Below are 18,589 nucleotides of genomic sequence, written 5' to 3' on the forward strand. Positions count from 1 at the left end.
CCATCTGTCTGTCTAAATCCTCCTGCTAAAACTGGAGGTGGATGAGTGCACACTGACAGTCTGATTTACCTTCAGCCCCTGCAGAGCCCAGGATGGGAAATAGGGGAATACTGAAGAAGACAACATGCTAACAGTCTGAATTACACACCCTGAAGAGGCCTCAGCAGTGGGCAGACACTCCTGGGTCTTCTTACAGAATAATTCTAGCATCACCTCAGCAGCATCTGGTTCTGGCATTGTTGGAGATATTTGTAGGTGAGAATGATGTGCTGATCTACCCCAGGAGAGAAACTCCTAAATCCATCAGATAGAACCTGCACAAAGATGGGATAAAACTGGCTTCTAATAGTAAGAGCACTGAGTGTCTACTCACTCCTGCACATTCCTGGAGCAGGTTATGATCTCACTTCACACCACATGCTGATCTCAGTGCCTTAAATTTGTAAGGAGGAGAGCCGTATGCTTCTGTGAGTCTTTGAGGTGTCACTGAATCCTGCCATGGCCCTGCCAGCCTCACAGAGATCATGGCATGGGTGTGATCTGAGATACAGATATAAGAACTGGCCACAGTCTTGTACACGACAGAAAGCTCAGCCCAAGGACCAGCTGATTGAGAAGATGTCCATAACCAATGGCTGTGAGGTTAGTCCTTCTCATTGCTTCATTAAACATCTTCTCTCTGTTTGGCACTAGATAGATTCTCAGGGCTTGGTTTCTGGGAATTCTGGTACTGCAAATACCTTTATTTACTGCTTCTATTTTAGCATATTTCACACATTTTTTCAAACAAATATGGATTCGAATACATGTTATATATTCAACTTCTAGCTAGGGTAATAAAACACTTTCTAAACCCTAAGCAAGCTGTGCATGGATTATACAATGAAGCTGCAATACTACAGTCAATCCTGATTCCTAGAGGCCAATAGTAAAAATATGATACTTATTTCACAGGAGATACATTGGCAAGAATCCACTGACTCTACAAAAGAACAAGTTACAAGTTCACATATTTCTCCCCTGAGAAGTCAATAACAAAAGTACAAACACATCCCGAAGTCATGAGTGTTCCCTCTTTTTTTGCTCCATACCCTTGATCTCATCACTTCCATTCTTTTATCTTCTTATCCAGTACCTGCACACCTATTAAGTAGCATCTGCAAATGTGAAAAAAAAATTTAAAAAGAAGATACCAACACATAGCTACCAAAACAGTAGGATATGAGCATGTCCCAGAGCCCTAAAGTTGAAAAAGCCTTTGATGAATTAAAAGAATATTAATAATATATAAATAAAGAGAAAGTACCAAGAAAGCTTGGATAGTAAGCTGGGTAGCAGATTCTGCTGATCTTGGCCTCTTCAAAGTACTCTCAAAGGTCTTCAGAATATATTCAGTAGTTTTACTCTTCAAAACTAAGGTTAGAATATATTACCCTAACAAATAAATGATCATAAGAGGGTGCCATACATCAAATACATGTGCCTGGTCTGGGGCACATGCTAGGACTTTGCTACATAACACACATAAGCAGTGTTAAGATTTGCACATTGCTGATCTTTTGGAACATATTAAATATTAAAGAATATTAATAAGATAAATTTGTCAATCAGGGATTGTAAGAACTGACTATATTTTGTGACTAAAAATGGTAGACTTTTTAAAAATGTAGACAAACAAACTACTGGATTCAGGAAATCTCTTATCTACAGAAAATCCTATAAAAACAGACCTTATTTATCCTCAGACTTTTGGACTCAGTTTGATAACAAATGGGATGAAAGGCTTTGTAGGATAAAGGATGCTTCTGAAATGCTAACATTGATGTTTATTTTTTCCTTTTATCAGTCTGTGGTTAGCCTTCATATGCTTTTCAAAGTGGAGTACCAGAGTAATTCTATTCCAAAAACTGAAATAAGAAATTACTACAAAGATGAATTTCACTGGAATGTAGCCAGTTATTTACAGGGAATATTCTTTGTGAGTGACAGCATCATAGGAGGCTGTATTTTTAATCATCTAAAAAGCAACCAACTACAACAAAGTTGCAATTGCTGACACTGTTTTTAGCCTCAGTTATGGTAAGTGTAAGACAAAATGCCTGTCCTGAATGAAATTACCACATATTCTCCTTTTGGATTTTATTTCCTTGATTACAAAAAATTAATTTTTCCTTCTGAATCTATTCAGAGATATAGGTAATGCTCTGCTCTCTGTGATAGGCCAAGGCTTACTCAACCATGGCCAACTGCTGATGTTGGCTTGTAATCAGAGGCTAAAAAGAACAGATGGCTTAACCAAATCTGATTTGCTCTTTTATTTATCCTTATGCTGCCCCTTTATCAAGTATATATACAAGTATTAACCATTTATGCTATACAGTTAGAAGAACAAGGCAATGTTTAGAGCTAATTTATGAACTAACCTGACAAATATCCATCCTGAGATGCAAAATAAATCACTTAAGTAGGATTCCAGGTCAGTGTTTGTTTCTGATGTAGTCTGGGATGGAAACTGCAAAAACTGCTATAACAAATTCTGGTTTTCAGTGATGCTTGCCAACTCAGTAGTCGATGCTGCATCACTAATTGTTTGGAGAAAAAAAACCCAAACATAAAACCAAAAAACCCCCATCATCTCCAACTGCATGAATAAAGAAGCAATTTATTAAAAGTAAACTCAGACTTTGAAATCTGGCAATTTCTATCTCCAAAATGCTTCTCAACAGGGAACGATGACATCTGCAAATTGTTTGATTACTTCTCATGATCATTTATTCATTGCAAGTTCTGTGCTTGATCATCTCCACATTATTGTGTTTGCAATTGTCTTTATGTGATCAGACCTTTTTATTTGATGCTGATATCTGTAGTGATGATCTCATCATCATAAAACTAAAACTTCTGGAGACTGTGCAGTATTGTTTTGACACTGTCAGAACAGCTCCTGTTGTCATCTGTCTTCAGAGGTTTGTCTCTCAGTAAGATTATTACTGGCAAGAGCTTGCAGTGCTACAAATTAGGGCATTAATTGCAACCTAAGTTTAAATCCTATGGTTTGGCAAAGACAGTTTTCAATAAGTAGGCCCAGTAGACTTTTTGACTCTCCTTTTAGGCAAGTATTAATAATGGGTCCTATTTATATGCATGAACATTGATTTAAAATTATATTTCTACCTATTCTGTGTCTATGCTTTAGTGAACTGAGTCCAGAGAACCTTATAAAAAATTCAGTGTCAAGTCTGATGCCACATTCATTCTTAAAATGCTCAATGACAATTAAATTTTCTGTACCTTGAAACTGTAACTACATCTTTTAATCTGAGATGAATTATACCATTTTTCTTAATAAATTTCGACATATTTGTATTACACATACGTGTAATACACAGTAGAGTTTATTTGTGTCTGATCTCCTTTAATTTGCCTGGTTACTTAGGCAGAACAGGAGACAGAACTGAGCTAGTAAATTCCATTTTTTATTTATTTGTTCACTGATTCATTTAGAGGCTCCCTGTCGAAAACATCAGTCACATCAGGACACAGCATCAACAGACAATTAATGTTGCATTCAATGCCAAGTACTCATTAATGAAAACTAAACAGATGAAGTGCACTGCTGCAAACACACCACTGTTCTTCAGAGTAGGTACAACATGAAAGTTAAAAATTCTTTAGTATGAATACATTTCATTTGATCTTAGTAAATTCCACAGTATTGCTTAACCTGTAAGATATTTACCTCTGATCCACACATGATGAAATTAGAGAATGCACAAGAATCAGCAGCTGCATCGCATGCAGTATATGTACAACCCTACTGCTACTAGAAATTTCTGTTCTTCCAGTTCTGCAGATGCCTGACAAATTTCAGTGAAGTGAGCACAGAACAAGTTCAGTGATTTCCTTCTCTGCTGGAGAAAAAAAAAGCTTATGGGTATATTCCAATTGGTAGATTCCTCTTTGACAATAATATGTCAATGTCAAACTTATATTATTAATGAAGAGGAACTTTGTGATTAAGACCAGGCACACTGCAACACTGCAACAACATCTGATGGACATCTACCATTTCACAAAGTAACAATAAAATATTATAAAGTTTATAATTCAGCAACCACCTTATTTAAAAATATTTAAATTCACATAAAACAGAAAATAAAAAAAGTAAATTAAATTCACTTTCTCATATCAAGAGTTTTTCCAGCTCAAATAGCAAGATTCTTTAGCCAGGCCTCTGTGAGACTTTCAGATATTTTCCCAGGTGTAGAAGAAAACACACACTATAAATAGTATGCAAATAAAACAAGGCCACAAGAGTAAACTATCAGTTGATCAATGGGTTGTTCTCTGTATAACTGATAACAAGAAGGACAAAACAAGTTATAAAAGCAGCACAAAAAGAACAGAAAACCTGTTTGAGAAAATGTGGGCGCTCTTGGTTCTCATAGGTGCTGCATCTGTTTCTGCTCACCTGCAGGATCTTTCCTTTGATGGGTAAGAACAGACATCAAGTTTTATATCTGTGATTTCTTCTGCATGATCAAAAGGCTTTCAAGTGTTTCAATCGAATCTTTTTCTCCCCTTACAGGCAGAAGGTGTTCCGTGTGATTCCACAGAATGATGAGCAGGTGGAAATCCTCAATTTCCTTGCCAGCATCATGGAGGTAAAGGACTTGGGGAAGTGGTTATATTGTAGTTGAAATAAATATTTCTCCTTTTGCTCAAATAACAGATTTTTTTTAATTGTGCTATTGAATTAAAGACTTAATCTTGATTTCATTCAGGTCAGTTTCTTTGGAAGGAATAGGACAAGTTGATAAAAGTAGAGCGCTACAAAACATTCAAATACCTTCCAAGAAAGTCTGGTTTACCCAATCTGAATGTCAAAGTGCCCATCAGAATTTGTTAATAGAATAAATGAATCTTAAGTGCTGTACTCAGTGTGAGGTGCTTTCAAGAATGTGTTAGATAAATCATGGAAATTCCAACTACCAGAACTTTTACTATTACAGGCGAAACGTTTTCCTCATGTAAATAATCTAAAAATTTATACTGCCAGCAAAATGAATTTTCCTTTGGCCTCTAGTCTCTCATGTTATCTTTTCTTCTGTTGACTTTCGTTTAAAGCTTCCTTTCTCTCCAAGCTGCATGTTTCTCACTGACCTTGATGTAGATATATGATGACACAATGACACGATGAAAAACAACAAAGACAGCAAATGTGTTTTCAATATTTCTCTTCAGCTTTGATGTTGTAAAATAGCTGTTGGTGAAAAAGACACCATTAGCTGTAGGATGAAAGGATGGTATTTTTAATGAAGTACAGATGTGGAGACCTATCATCAACAGGCTACTGCAGCATGCTGGAACAGTTTTCTGTAGAACAACATACTATTGGAATGGTGCTGCCAACATTAAGGAAATTAATATATACCATGCTTGCTTTTAAGTGTGAAATATCAGAGGATTGTTTGTTTTCTTTTTCTTTTAAGAAAAGATCCCTGAACTACCATTGTTATACAAAGCAGTCAGTCAGGACTGATGTAATTGTATATTCTGGAACAATCACCTAATTTGATGACACATAATTCATGAATAACCAACCCAAATTTCATTTACCTTCGTGAGATGAAAGGGTGTAAAGGCATCAGGCTGGCAAATCATCTTTGTTTCCATTGGCCTCCAACAGAGCACTAAATCCAGAGGCCTGGATGTTTACTTCAGCAAAAATAAGTGAAGTAGTAATAACACTGTTGTTTGTCCACTTGAAATGAAACATCTTCAAAGGCACAAGTTCCTCATATCAACTTCAGTGATCTCTTTTTAAAGCACTCATATAGACAACAGTCTTCTTCAGTTGATTTATGTAAAATATTCATACAGTTCACCCCTGATACTGAGTTAATTTCTCTCTAACATTTGTAGGCAAAAACCTGAGAAAAAAAATGAAAGAAACTGTAAAAAGGAAAGATAATATCAATATCGTTATTAATATAATATAGTTATTATAATAAATATAGCAATAAATAATATATATTGTTATACATGTATAAATAATATATATTTATTATAGTAAATGTAGATATAGTTATGTAAAATAACTATATATGGAACATATATGAAAATGTAAATATAGTTATAATATTAACAATTCTGTATGAATACAGATGCTGGAGACAATTCGTGGAATTGTCGCTGTCATCTCCAGAATTCTGCCATATAAAATGCAGGGCCCAAGAAAATCTTAATCAATTTCCAGTTAAAATTTAGGTTGATACTTGTGGGAAGCAATGCTGAATCAGTGTAATAGGATAGGAACGAAATTCAGTATATTAATCACAACCTCACTAGCACACATACACCAATCTAAAAAATCACAGCCACACATATGCATTTATTTGTTTATGTCTTCATTTTCTCTTCTTTCAGGTTGACTTTTGGCAGCCAGACTCTGTCACACTGGTAAGGCCAAAAATGCAAGTTGATTTCAGAGTTGAAGCTGAGAAGTCTTTTAAGGTTGAAGATCTTCTGAAAGAAAGTGGAATGGAGTACCAGTAAGTTCGTTCTGACTACTGTACTTTGAATAAAAGGGGACTAAATACCATGGAGGATGCATTTGAGCTTTTCATATTGGTCAACTGATTTTCCTGTTACAAACTTCATCCCTCCTATGGATGCCTCTACTGGGTTCAGCTTTCCTATGACAGTTCAAATGGACTGTAACTACTCTGCATTGACAAGGTGAGATGAAATGTTGATAGCGGCAAGAGATAGGAAGCAGAGATGCAGTACCAGAAATTTCCCTGAGGTGAAAGCTCACTGCAATACACAAGGTTGGAGTATGGATGGAGATAGAAATATTTCCTACTACAGACAAAATGCAGCAAAGGTCTAGAAAGAGCCAGAAAATACACCAGATGAGGGAAATGGACAGGGAACTGAAGCCAGAAAATAAAATTATGTGCCCCAAGGCTACCATGAGCAGGTCCCCAGTGAGTTGCAGAACAATAGCTAGTGGGCCAGAAAACCCCAACAGGTGAGAGACAGAAGACAGCTGCCAGGTGAAAGGTCAAGGAAGCATGGAAAACAGATTCCCAGAATAGCCTTGGTCTGACAGAAGTGACATAGCAGATCCATGGCAAGGATGTCTCCAAAGAGAGAGCTGACCAACAATGACTGCAGCACAAGTGGAGAGAACAGAGCACACTGCCACATTACACACCACTGGGAACAAAATCTCTGTAGTGAGGAGCACTAATGGAAGAATAAGGAGAATGAGGACCTGACCCTGTTCTTCACTTCATGTCTTCCAATCACTGTGCAAGCATTAACTGAGGATGAGACTTTGAGCTGGAGTGGAGTGGGGTTGTCTGTCTTCATTTCTCCTTTCACTCCACTTAAGCACTGCTGAATGGATCTGCCCAACTTCATTATCAGGCTTCTTTAACATGTAAAGTATAGTCTGTCAACATCATGTACTCAGACACTGGAAGTCAGTGGTATTTGATCAAGTTTTTATAATTTCATTTGGCTGAGAGTAGAGTTTTTGTCTCTCAGCCCCACTGTTGTTGCTATTAGACCAAACACCTTCACTGGACATCACATGATGCATCACAATGCATCCCTAAATTTACTGGCCTCATGTCAATTGAGTCTGATTTAGATGCCTCTACAGGAACAGAATCTAAATACACTCTAGAATAAATTGTTTTCAATAATCCCACAGTGCACACACAGCACAGGAATCCCATTTCAGTGAAATTTCCTCTTCAGCAAAGGAGTTACTCTACATGTGTTCATTTTCCTATAATATTCATTAACTGCTTCAGGTCCATGCACAAATCTTTTGATTGCAGCAAAAGGCCAGAATGTCTGGAAGCTGTCCCTGACAAACCAGTGGATTGTCCTTGTGACAACCCAAGCTGTTATAACCCTTTTGAAGTGCAGCTGCAGTGCCATGACATCATGTCACTTGCAATGTTTGTTCTGAAGGCTGCTGGTGCCTCACAAACTGGCCTCCTGATCCTCTATCCAAATCACAAATGATCAAGGACATACCCTGGATGAATAAGATTTGTAAGAGTTTTAAGACAGGCGCTGGAAAAACAAGAGGACTTCAATTTTTGATATCCAAGGTTGAAATATAAGCAAAAGGTCCTCAAGAGTATCCCCAGTGATAAGTCGTGCCTTTGTGTCAGCCCCAGGGAAAAATGGACTGGAGAGATCCAGCCAATCCAGACAGGATGTTGAGGTTTTTTTGCAATTGTGTGTTGTATTTAATAGCTCACCTCACATGCAATGAAGTAGCTTGGAGGATGGATAATGCCACCCGAACAGAGCTGTCAAACCACATCTAACATTTGGAAGCTTGGTTTTACAGGGAATTTCATCTGGCAAACATCTCTGGGTTGCTGCCTGGTTTTGAAACATTGCTGCAGTCTAACTGCCTTCCAGTGCCAAAAGTTCAAGAAGGCCCTTTTCCTATTGAGGCAGAAGCAGCTGGCAACATGAGATCAGCCTAGAGCTCATTTTGAAACACACTCTGTCTCAGCATTGCCATTTTTCTGAAATCAAACTGTTGCCACCTGGAGGTTTGTTAGTATGGTGGTGAGGCAGCTGCTAACTGGCAGGAGCCTGTTGCTCCCTGGTCCTTTATGCAGCAAGGTTGAGGCAGGAGGTGGAAACTTGATCCTAATATATCTTATTTCCAATCTGCCCACTTTTCCTTTCACAATCTGTGCAGCCTAAAAGCTGGGCAGACCTTGAAATGTCTGACTTTCCTGCTGGATTGGTGTATGTTTCTCTTCACACTTTTTATGGTGCCTTCTTGCAGAGTTCTGATTGACAACCTGCAGGCTGCACTGGATGCCCAGTTTGACAGCCAAGCTCGTACTGCCAGCCACAGCTATGTGAAGTACAACAACTGGAACACGGTAAAGTCTAGAATTTACCACATTATCACCTTGGTACCTTAGCTTCTGTAGTTAAAGTGCTTCCAGCCTTCTTCCCTTTTCCTCTTCTGCTCCATCCATTGACATGATAATGTCTCCAAACTCTCCTTCCTCTTTGTTACTGAGCTAGTTTGTGTAACCTACTCTCATTTCCTCTACTTTGCTCCCAACGATGCAAAGAAACTCTGGCAGAAATCCAATGACTAGGCTAAGATGCTTCACTATTAATTTCCTTTCTTTTTCACTACTTCTCCCATCTCCTCAGCTAAACAACTCTATTTCATTCTCTGCTTCAGTTCTAGCTCTTCATAAGACCCCTATCCTCCTTTTTTCACAGCCATGCTCATTTTTCCTGACATGTAATCATGGCCATGTTACTCTTCACATCTTTGCAGCAGCTCCTTGGAAATCTACAAATCGTATTAACTATTAGACCACATTAGATGCTTAGAAAGACTGTTCTGGGTTGAAATCTGCAAATTAATCAGTCTGGACCTAAGGAACAGAGATCTAGACTTAACCTCTTTATTAAACAGATAGCTGATTGGACTGCTGATATTGCTGCTCAGAACCCAGACCTTGTCTCTCGTAGTGTAATTGGGAAAACATATGAAGGACGGCCAATGTACCTTCTCAAAGTGAGTGCCTCGATTTCTTCTTTTCCTCTATTTACAGTAATGTATCATTCAAACATACAAGATAAACTTTTAGAGACGCTACAGGAAATAATTCAACCATGCAGAGTAATCAAATAATTGGGGGAAGCTTATCAACATTAATAAAAATGAAATTATTAAGAGTATTTTTGTAACTTGATTATCATGCTCAGGTACAGTTGGGAGCACTCCACAGATTTCCATTTAAACAAGGAATGCCATATTTGTATAAATAGGTCAGCAAGCTGACTGACTTGTTCTGCATACAATTTATTTTGTTCAAGCCCTGGGGTATTGTTTTTGTTTTTTGGTTTTTTCCTAGCTGGGAAAAAACGGTGCAAATAAGAAGGCCATCTTTATGGATTGTGGTTTCCATGCAAGAGAGTGGATCAGCCCTGCTTTCTGCCAGTGGTTTGTGAAAGAGGTCAGTAAGCTTAATGATGAAAAAATATTTTGCAAAACCTATGTTTAAGAAAACCTTAAATGAGCAGCAAGAACTCAGGCCACTGCCTTTTTCCCTCTAAATACATGCCTGCTCATGCCTTCTTCTCACCTCAGAGGATTAAGGTGCAACTACTTAAACCAGATCTTTGTGCTTGGACCTGTAATCTCTCAGCAGCTTGAGACAATCTGAAACGTGTCTAAGAGGTACTGACAACTACAATGGTTGCTCAGTTTGTAAATTCTTTTTGCACCTGTAGTCAGAGAAAGGTGAGACAAAAGCAAATAGCTCAAGTAACACTATAAACATAGCCATGTTCTGCACACAGACATCAGGAATAAGGAAATTCAAGGGCACATCAGAAGGCACCTGAATGCACTGCAGAACAGCTGACTTGCCAAGTGGTGGGTTCCTTGCAACCAGCTTTATTCAGTAAGGCAAGAGAGAATGGAAACCTATCCTGAGATCAGCACTGAGGAAATGTACCCAAGAAAGGAGGAAGACTATAAATGAAGCTCCCTAAGCTCCACTCAGGGAGAGGGAAATGCATATACATCACTTGGAGCTACCACCTCAGGCTGTACAGAAAGGTGCTAAAATATGAAACCATATTCAAGGGAGAGCTGCACAGGTGAAATTCACTTCACTTCAGTCTGGGATGCTTTAGGTCTTGAATTAAACAATTTTATGTCCTTTATATTTTTTTTCTCACTACCAATATAAAGCAAGTGGGGATATCAAATGCTGCACAGTCATCTTCACAGAGACAGGTATATTACCCTTCAGTGGGAGATCAATAAATTTAGCAGAGCAACTTACTGACTGAATCTCAAATTTTGTAATAACTTCTGTTGGAAGATTAGGAAAAAAACACCAACAAAACCAAACAACCAACCAAATAAATAAAACCACACCAGAAGCAGCAGCTGGAATCTAAAACCCAAGACAAGAAAAGCCAACCTACATGAGCCAGCCATGCTGGCAGAGGCCTTGGTGGCAAGTATAATCTCAGCGTTATCAGACAGGCATGCGGTTTTGTGTAGGGAGCAGTGGAAATTGGAAGTGACATTTTGGTGGAGTCAATGGGAATATGATTTCATTAGTGCCTAATAAGGCTGCAGACAGTATGTGGTACCATTTTTCTCTCAGCAATTCACGTCACTGCAGCTGTCACTTTCACTGTCTGGTCACTTAATTCATGGGTGTACCTGACACCAGCAGTGCCTCTGCTCAGTGTGTCCACAGGCAGAAGTGCTTTAAAAGAGCAGACCTCTGAGCATCATCAGAATTTCACTTGGGATTGCTTCTAGAAATAAAAATTTAAAAAAATATAGAGAAAAACATGAGCAAGATGCATTGTTATAGGTATCTCAAAAGAGAAACCCACCCATACATCAACAACAATAAACCAAAACAAGCATAAAATAAAACTCAGAAAAAATTATTTCAAGTGATCTGAAACTGCTTTTCTAGATTTTATATCCCACCCTCCTACTTGTCAGTTACAGGACAAAAAATGCTTTTTTCCATTGCATTGCCCTGTGTTGCCCTTTATGGTTATGTAAACAAAACATGGGTATAACACACTTAGAGCAAATTTCCACGATCATTGTATGGTCTCTCAACACTGATATGAATCTGTGAACAAGAATAGCAAGTGCCAGATCATGAAAAATAAGGACATAGAGGATATTGAAGGAGTTCCTGTTTGTTATTCAATGTCTGTGTCTGGAAAAGTGCAGGGAAAAATCTGTCTCCCTATGAATAAATGCATCCACAGAATTATGATTGGAATTGTGTTAGGATGTTACTTCAGAAATATTCTCTATAATTCTGGTCATTGATAAAATTTCTGCACAACAGATACAAAAAATGGAAATAATGATTTCTCAATCTCACATAAATTAAACTCAAACCTTTAAGGTGTTAGGATATAGGAATATATATGGACAGCAGTATTGTTCTGCCTGTAACCAAGCTAGCAGATGGAAATCTCTTTCCAGTGATTTATTATTCTGTTCAAAATCAACATTCCTTCATCTTATAATTTATCTAGCAGTATAAGATGGTTTTCTAACAGCAGTGTGGTTTGAATGTTGATCATCCTGTGGTCATCCAGGTCATCTAAGGCCACACCAGAATGCAGGGGTGCCATCTCCTGTGCTGGACTGACCTGGATGACCACATTCATTAACTCCTGACCCAGACTCCAGGCCTTCACACACACACAGGAGATAAACATCTGTGAAGACATTATCAGCTTTTCCTACTTTTCTCCAAGTAGGCTGTGGAGACCTATGGAAAAGATTCTGTCATGACCACACTTCTGGACAAGCTGGACTTCTATGTTCTGCCTGTTGTTAACATTGATGGTTACGTTTACACTTGGACAAATGTAAGTACATTTTTCTTATTGTTGGAAAAGTCAACTGTCAGAACTGACTCTGTTTTCACCTGTGATTCTGTTACAGGACCGCATGTGGAGAAAGACGCGCTCTAAAAACGCTGGGACCACTTGCATTGGGACAGATCCCAACAGGAATTTTGATGCTGGCTGGTGCAGTAAGTGTCTCCTAACAAGAGCTGCAAGTAATTACACATGAGTGCAGTAGCCAATACACTTAAGTATTTGATTTCCCCTACATGATGGTCCAGCTTCAGCTTGAGTGAAGCATGGCGGAGTAGCTTGTGTTTAATTTTTAAAGCAGTTTTGGGAAAAAAAACCCAAACTTTGGCTACTAGCATGGTCACTTCTGTGAACATATTTGCACACACATGTGCATATATATACAAGTATACATACAAACATACACACAGCTATGAGTTCAGAACAGAAAGCAAAGGAATTTGCTTTCACTAAAGCAGTCTCTTATGAGTCGTTTCCACTTTGTTCCATGGAAGTGCCTTAGAAATGGAGAAGATATGCAAGGAGAGGACTGTTAAGTACTGAAGCAAATCAATATCCCAAAACATTCCCATAATATAGGTCTTTACATCCATATTCATGTTCTTCCAACTATGTACACTGGCCATATTTATTCATTGCTATGGGATGTTTCCCAGCATCTTAACTATGCCATAAAATATTCCCTCCTCTGATATGGCATGTGTATTAGCAGGATTTCCAAGGCTTACCTACATGACTCTCCTAACAATCTACTTCTTCCTTAAGTACGCATTAGATTCTCATTAGATTCACCTTTTTTCTCAGCTCTTGGGGCCTCAGATTACCCTTGTTCTTCCACTTACTGTGGCTCTGCACCTGAATCTGAAAAGGAGACCAAGGCTTTGGCTGATTTTATTCGTGAACATCTTTCTACAATCAAGGCATACTTGACAATTCACTCATATTCCCAGCTGCTACTGTTTCCTTATTCATACACTTACAATTTGCCATCAGATTATCAGGAACTGGTAAGTCTCTTTGTCATTTTGACTTTATGAAAAGAATAAGCAAAAATCATCACTTGCTATTTAGGTGCCTTTAATGTCAAGCAGTTTCTTCAACATCTGGAAAGAATCCATATTGCCAGTTTTTGAAAATATTTTAATCATAGCAAGAACAGGGGAAACCAGTATGGTTTCAAGATAGCTGAAGCATCAGATGAACTTCAGAGCCTTATTTAATTTCCACGTGCACAATGAATTTGACACAAAACCAGTTCTGTCTTCCAGTCATGCCATCCAGAAATCCTCTCTGCTGTGCAGCACTGCCTCCAGAGGCTGCTGTATGTTTACCTCTAATACTTTACATAAAAACACTATGGCCTGTAAACCAAGGTAGCAGCCTGACAGATTGTAATAACTTGAAAGATTGAAATAACTCAAGTGGTATCAACAGCAAGCACGGGTCTCTCTCTAACACTTTCTACTGAAACTTAGTTCTTGCTGAAGTAAAGTCAATGAGGCAGTTCTTGACTAAAGAATAATTGAAAACAGATACAAAAGACATAAAAAGTTTCAGTTTTGAGGCTTTTTCCAGGAGGCCTGGATTTAAACGGAGACATTTTATTTAGAAGAGGAGAGGATGAATGTGGTATTTTAAAGGACAATTCCTCTTTTATCAATTCCAGAGAAAAGCCACACTCCAATGCCATTTAAGAAAATTTTTTTTTGATACTTAAAAACAGATAAAGGGTTTAAAACTATTAAATGCGTAAAAAAGCTGTAAAGATTTCATAGGCCAAGAATCAAAAACCGTGAATAATAAAATTACTTCAGTTCTTTGGCATATTAGCAATTAGAATCTGTTGGCAGGGAAAATAACACAGCAAGACAAAACAAACACATTTTGATTCGCCCTTTTTCCTCGATGCTGCCAAAAGTCCAAGGCAATAACAATGTGTGTTGCTGTGCAGGTTTGACAGATTTATGAATACTCCCAAATATGTGTCTTGTTTCTGAACAGAAATACAAACTGGGGCCAAGAGGGAAGTTTCTTGTTAGATTTTTTTTAAAGCCTAAAAGAGAAGATTAAATTAAAATGAAGACTTTGTTTTCTTAATTTATATTCCAGGAATTTTGTAATTGAAATTATTTCAGGGAGGCGTAATAATATCTTGCCTTCATATTTTACAAAAGCTTCATAATTCACACATTACTGTTCAGTCTAAAGTAATAAACAGCACTAAACACTTGAATCTGCTTTGTTGTCAAGATCACAAAGTTCTTATTTGTCAAAACTTTGCATGAAGTTCTGCCCCCATTTGTTGAATGAAGAGCACATGTGATGAAATGTAACTAAAAGTACAGTGTGTTTCTCACAGTATTAAACAGAGAAAGTACACTGACAACTCATTACTAAAGCAATCCCTAGCAGAAAGAAAGAACCTATCTGCTTTGCTAGGTTTTAAAATTCTTAGATTAATATTTTGTATTGTCACTGTTCTATTTAATATATGTCTAAAAGTTCTGTCTAAATTCAGAATTTGGAGAAATGCTGAAGAATGAAAACCTTAACTTTTAATAGCTATTTTTTGGGCAAATGAAATAATCATACATCATTTTTTAAATGAAGAAGCAAAATTTATAGTGCCATTATCTTATCTTAGATGTTATTTTTACCCTGACAGATCTAATAAATTAAAGGAAATATAGCTGCAATTTCTTATCTCTTTCGGTGAGCAACTGGACATGTATTTAAACAAAACCTCGCATGTCTGCTTCTCATTAATAACATTTTGTTCCATTGTATTTAATTAAAGGTAACATAATACCATGGGGCTTATGTTGCATTCCAGTGTCCGAGATATAGAAAGGTGCAAAAATTGAGTAATCTGAGATTAAGGACACTAAGTCTGCAGAAGAGAAAGGTCCAGAGAATGCCTGGACTTTCCTTCCCTGAACACGTAGTGAACAGTGTGTCCTTGGGGCTCAAAAGACATTTTCTGTTTACAGCCTCAAGAAATCAGCAGAAGGTCTAAAACCGCTTTGGTTTGCCAGATGAACAGGGCACTCAGAGAACCTTTTCATGTTCCACTGCATTGCTCAGCAAATCAGAACAACTCAAAGTTATTGTAACTGACTTAAAGGCAGGGATTAGAACTATCCTTCAACCATGCCTGGTCTTGGGGTGTAAAATGTGATGAAAGTCATGTATATCCATTCCTTCCCACAACCTCCCACTCTTCCCCTGAGATGCAAGAGGATCTGTGAGATTATAAATCCCACAGCTCTCAAGGATTTTCCCCACATTTGTCTCCCTTTATTCAGGGTTGTTGTTTTGTGCCCCTAACCTAGGAGTTGCACAAAATTTCCACTGTTATCCAAACAACAAAAATAAAAACACCCAAGATAGGAAAATCTAGGTCAGGCATTTCTCAGAAGTTTCACAATATTCTTGTCTCACAATATTCTTGTGATGACACCCTTAAAGAAATATGTTCTCCTTTTGGAGAATCACATTTTGTCTGCTTCGCAATCCTCTTGGCTCATTCTTTACTATACCCTGACGTATTGCCCTGAACACAGAATACAACTTGAGTCCCTCTCCTACAGGGAACAGAAGCATCAGCTTTTCACAGTAACAAAATATGCTTGGCAAGACCAGTATCTCTCCACACCCCAAAAAGACTACTTTCATCTTTATTTTACTATTCACACTTTGTCCTCTTGCAATAAAGAACTATGTATTTAATCAGACTTTTCATAAACAGTTCATCCCATTTTTTTAATCACTTCATATATTTGCCTTAGCCTCCCATTAGGCTTTCCTCATTTTCAGCAGACAAATCTAGTTTTATCAATTCTTGTTTGTATTTGAATTGGCTCTGAACTGTAGTTTGAGAGAGCAGAGGAATGTGTATCATGCCTTTCCTTCCTTTCCAGTTCAATTCCGTCTCTCAGTTAGACTCAGCACCAAATACATGTGTGCAGCCAGCTCATATTCAGATTAATGTAGATGTGTTATTACAGTTTCACAGGCTGCAGAATATTCCATTAATTTACAACCCAAGATAATTTCAGTCTGTATTACTTGAATGCACACTGACTGCATGGGTTGTTGTTTTAACTCACCAAAATTAACCTTCCATATTGGGTTGGTCTAGCATTTCACTTCCCCTTCAGTGCTTAAAATCAGACATATTAGAAAGTGTTAAAGAGATATACCCAGAGTCTGTGCAACCTGCAAGAGTGAATTTCAAATACATAGCATGACTGTGACAGTCTGATTATTTAACTTAGTGCCTAATTGTGAAGTCCTGAATATGCTTTAGACATATGAAGACCTGTGGGTAAGAATTGTTGGATAGCAAAAATCCTACATCTACCAGACTCAGACAAGCCCGTGAGGAATTGCAATCTGCTGCTGATGTATCTGTGTTATTGCACAGATTGTATTACTATGATTGTACTACTTGTTACATTAAATATTGTTAAAGTCAACTGGGAAGCACAACAAATAGGAATGTGGGCAGCAAAGCAGTATTTGAAATTTGCTTCACAGCTCTTCCACAAGAGTTTACCACAACAGAACTGTTCTGTACTGGCAGTCTTAAAATTGTGAAAAGGATGTGTTTAGTAGCAGCATCTTCCAGATGAAGCTCATGTGTGAATCTGGCTGATAGACAAGAGCCTCCAACAGGTGTAGGGCCCAAATGATTTCCAGTGGAAACCCTCTCACCAGGGACTAATTTCTTAAACACTGTAGAAACTGTCACAGAAAAACAGGCTTGTAAAGGAAAAGAATCATTCCACTGAAGTTCTCACTGGCTGGATTCCCTGGGCTTTTGGAGCATATGAGACACAACAGAACAGTGAACTAAATGACACATCATCATGGACCCTTGAGGGGGGACTCTGTTTTTACTGGCAAAACAAAAAGGCTCAGAAGTTTCAATTCACTTGGCTAAAGCTAACAGCAAATCCCCATTTTCAGCCTTTCATTACAAAGGAAGTTGAGGGTCCCTTTACTTAACAAGTAGAGCATGAAAGACCGATGTGAAGGGAAAATACCTTGGGCAGATCAGCCTTGGGCAAATCAGTTGGCAGTCCAGTGAGGGAAGGGGTCCAGTCAAGCAGTGAAGAGAGAGAGGGGAGAGCAAGGGGTCCAGTCAAGCAGTGAAAAGGCTCCTCCAGACCACTTGCTTATTGAGAGGGCAAAGGGAGTTGTCCACAAACAGCAGCTGCATATCAACATCTGTGGAGTGTTTCTAAATGGTCACAGTTTGCTGGCAAATCCCCCCTGATGATACAAGAGTAAAATGAGGGAGATGAGATGCTCCCATAAAAATTACCTATTAACACACAAAATATGCCTAGCCTGATAATTTATCTTGTTAGTTCAAACTTCCAACGTGGTGAGAAAGAGACATCAGTACCACATCTTTCATTAAAACTAATAACTGAAAAAACTGAGTTTGAAAGTTGTTAATTATGTAAGATAATGACAACTGAGACCACAACTCTGCTGTCTCCCTGGCTCACGCACTCTGTACACAGATAAGCGAAATATTGGTAATTGCAGTGTAAACACAGATGGGTGATGAGCACAGGAACTGCTGCCTTCTGCTGAAATGACCAGCTCTGAGAGCTCAGCTGGGAGTCAGAAGCTGAAAAGCCATTTCTGCTCCCAGTTACAAGGTATTACTCTGGAGCTACTTCTTCGACTGCAGGGCGCCACTTGTTTCTCTGCTACTATAAATCTCAGCAACATTTTCCTTGCAAAAGAGGGATTCTTAACAGTATAAAACCCCAAACAAACTCCAAACAAACCACAGCAATTCAGTTAAGCCCATTATATCAAGAGATATAGAAAATCATTGAATAACAAAGAGTATCCACAAAGGTCAAAAGGAAAACAATGTTTCTCCTTACTGGTGTAGTCCAAATAATTTACAGGCTTGAAAACCCAAACTACTTTTCACCCTTTTGGAAAACTTTGGGCACTATTTATACACCTCTGCATTGACCTCCCTATTATCTCCTTCTTATGGATTGCTTTGAGTAACTGAGCTATTTTGAAAAAACAACCAAATATATTTTCCTCATATTTTGTATTTATACTCACAAGTATTTACTTAATACATATTATTCCTGCT

The 18,589-nt window shown here is 38.1% G+C and overlaps 1 protein-coding gene and 1 long non-coding RNA gene across 2 annotated transcripts in view; one reads left to right on the forward strand and one right to left on the reverse strand.

Annotated features, from left to right (window-relative positions):
- Nucleotides 1-251: 251 nt before the first annotated feature.
- LOC115948661 lies at nt 252-3,757 on the reverse strand. The gene is made up of 3 exons (XR_004082455.1): nt 3,740-3,757; nt 1,092-1,157; nt 252-314 (listed from the first exon to the last, which is right to left on the reverse strand). It is a non-coding gene; the product is annotated as an uncharacterized LOC115948661 (long non-coding RNA).
- Nucleotides 3,758-4,417: 660 nt separating this feature from the next.
- The window catches only part of CPB1 (carboxypeptidase B1), a 17,968-nt gene continuing 3,796 nt past the window's right edge, over nt 4,418-18,589 (forward strand). Inside the window, exons 1-9 of the mRNA XM_005427986.1 lie at nt 4,418-4,494; nt 4,589-4,664; nt 6,430-6,554; nt 8,834-8,933; nt 9,488-9,589; nt 9,930-10,031; nt 12,334-12,444; nt 12,521-12,611; nt 13,261-13,463. Coding sequence (XP_005428043.1) covers nt 4,424-4,494; nt 4,589-4,664; nt 6,430-6,554; nt 8,834-8,933; nt 9,488-9,589; nt 9,930-10,031; nt 12,334-12,444; nt 12,521-12,611; nt 13,261-13,463 — 981 coding nt within the window. The 5' untranslated portion in view covers nt 4,418-4,423. The remainder of the gene's footprint in view (nt 4,495-4,588; nt 4,665-6,429; nt 6,555-8,833; nt 8,934-9,487; nt 9,590-9,929; nt 10,032-12,333; nt 12,445-12,520; nt 12,612-13,260; nt 13,464-18,589) is intronic.

Source organism: Geospiza fortis, unplaced genomic scaffold, assembly GCF_000277835.1.
Source record: "Geospiza fortis unplaced genomic scaffold, GeoFor_1.0 scaffold19, whole genome shotgun sequence".
Lineage (NCBI taxonomy): Eukaryota > Metazoa > Chordata > Aves > Passeriformes > Thraupidae > Geospiza > Geospiza fortis.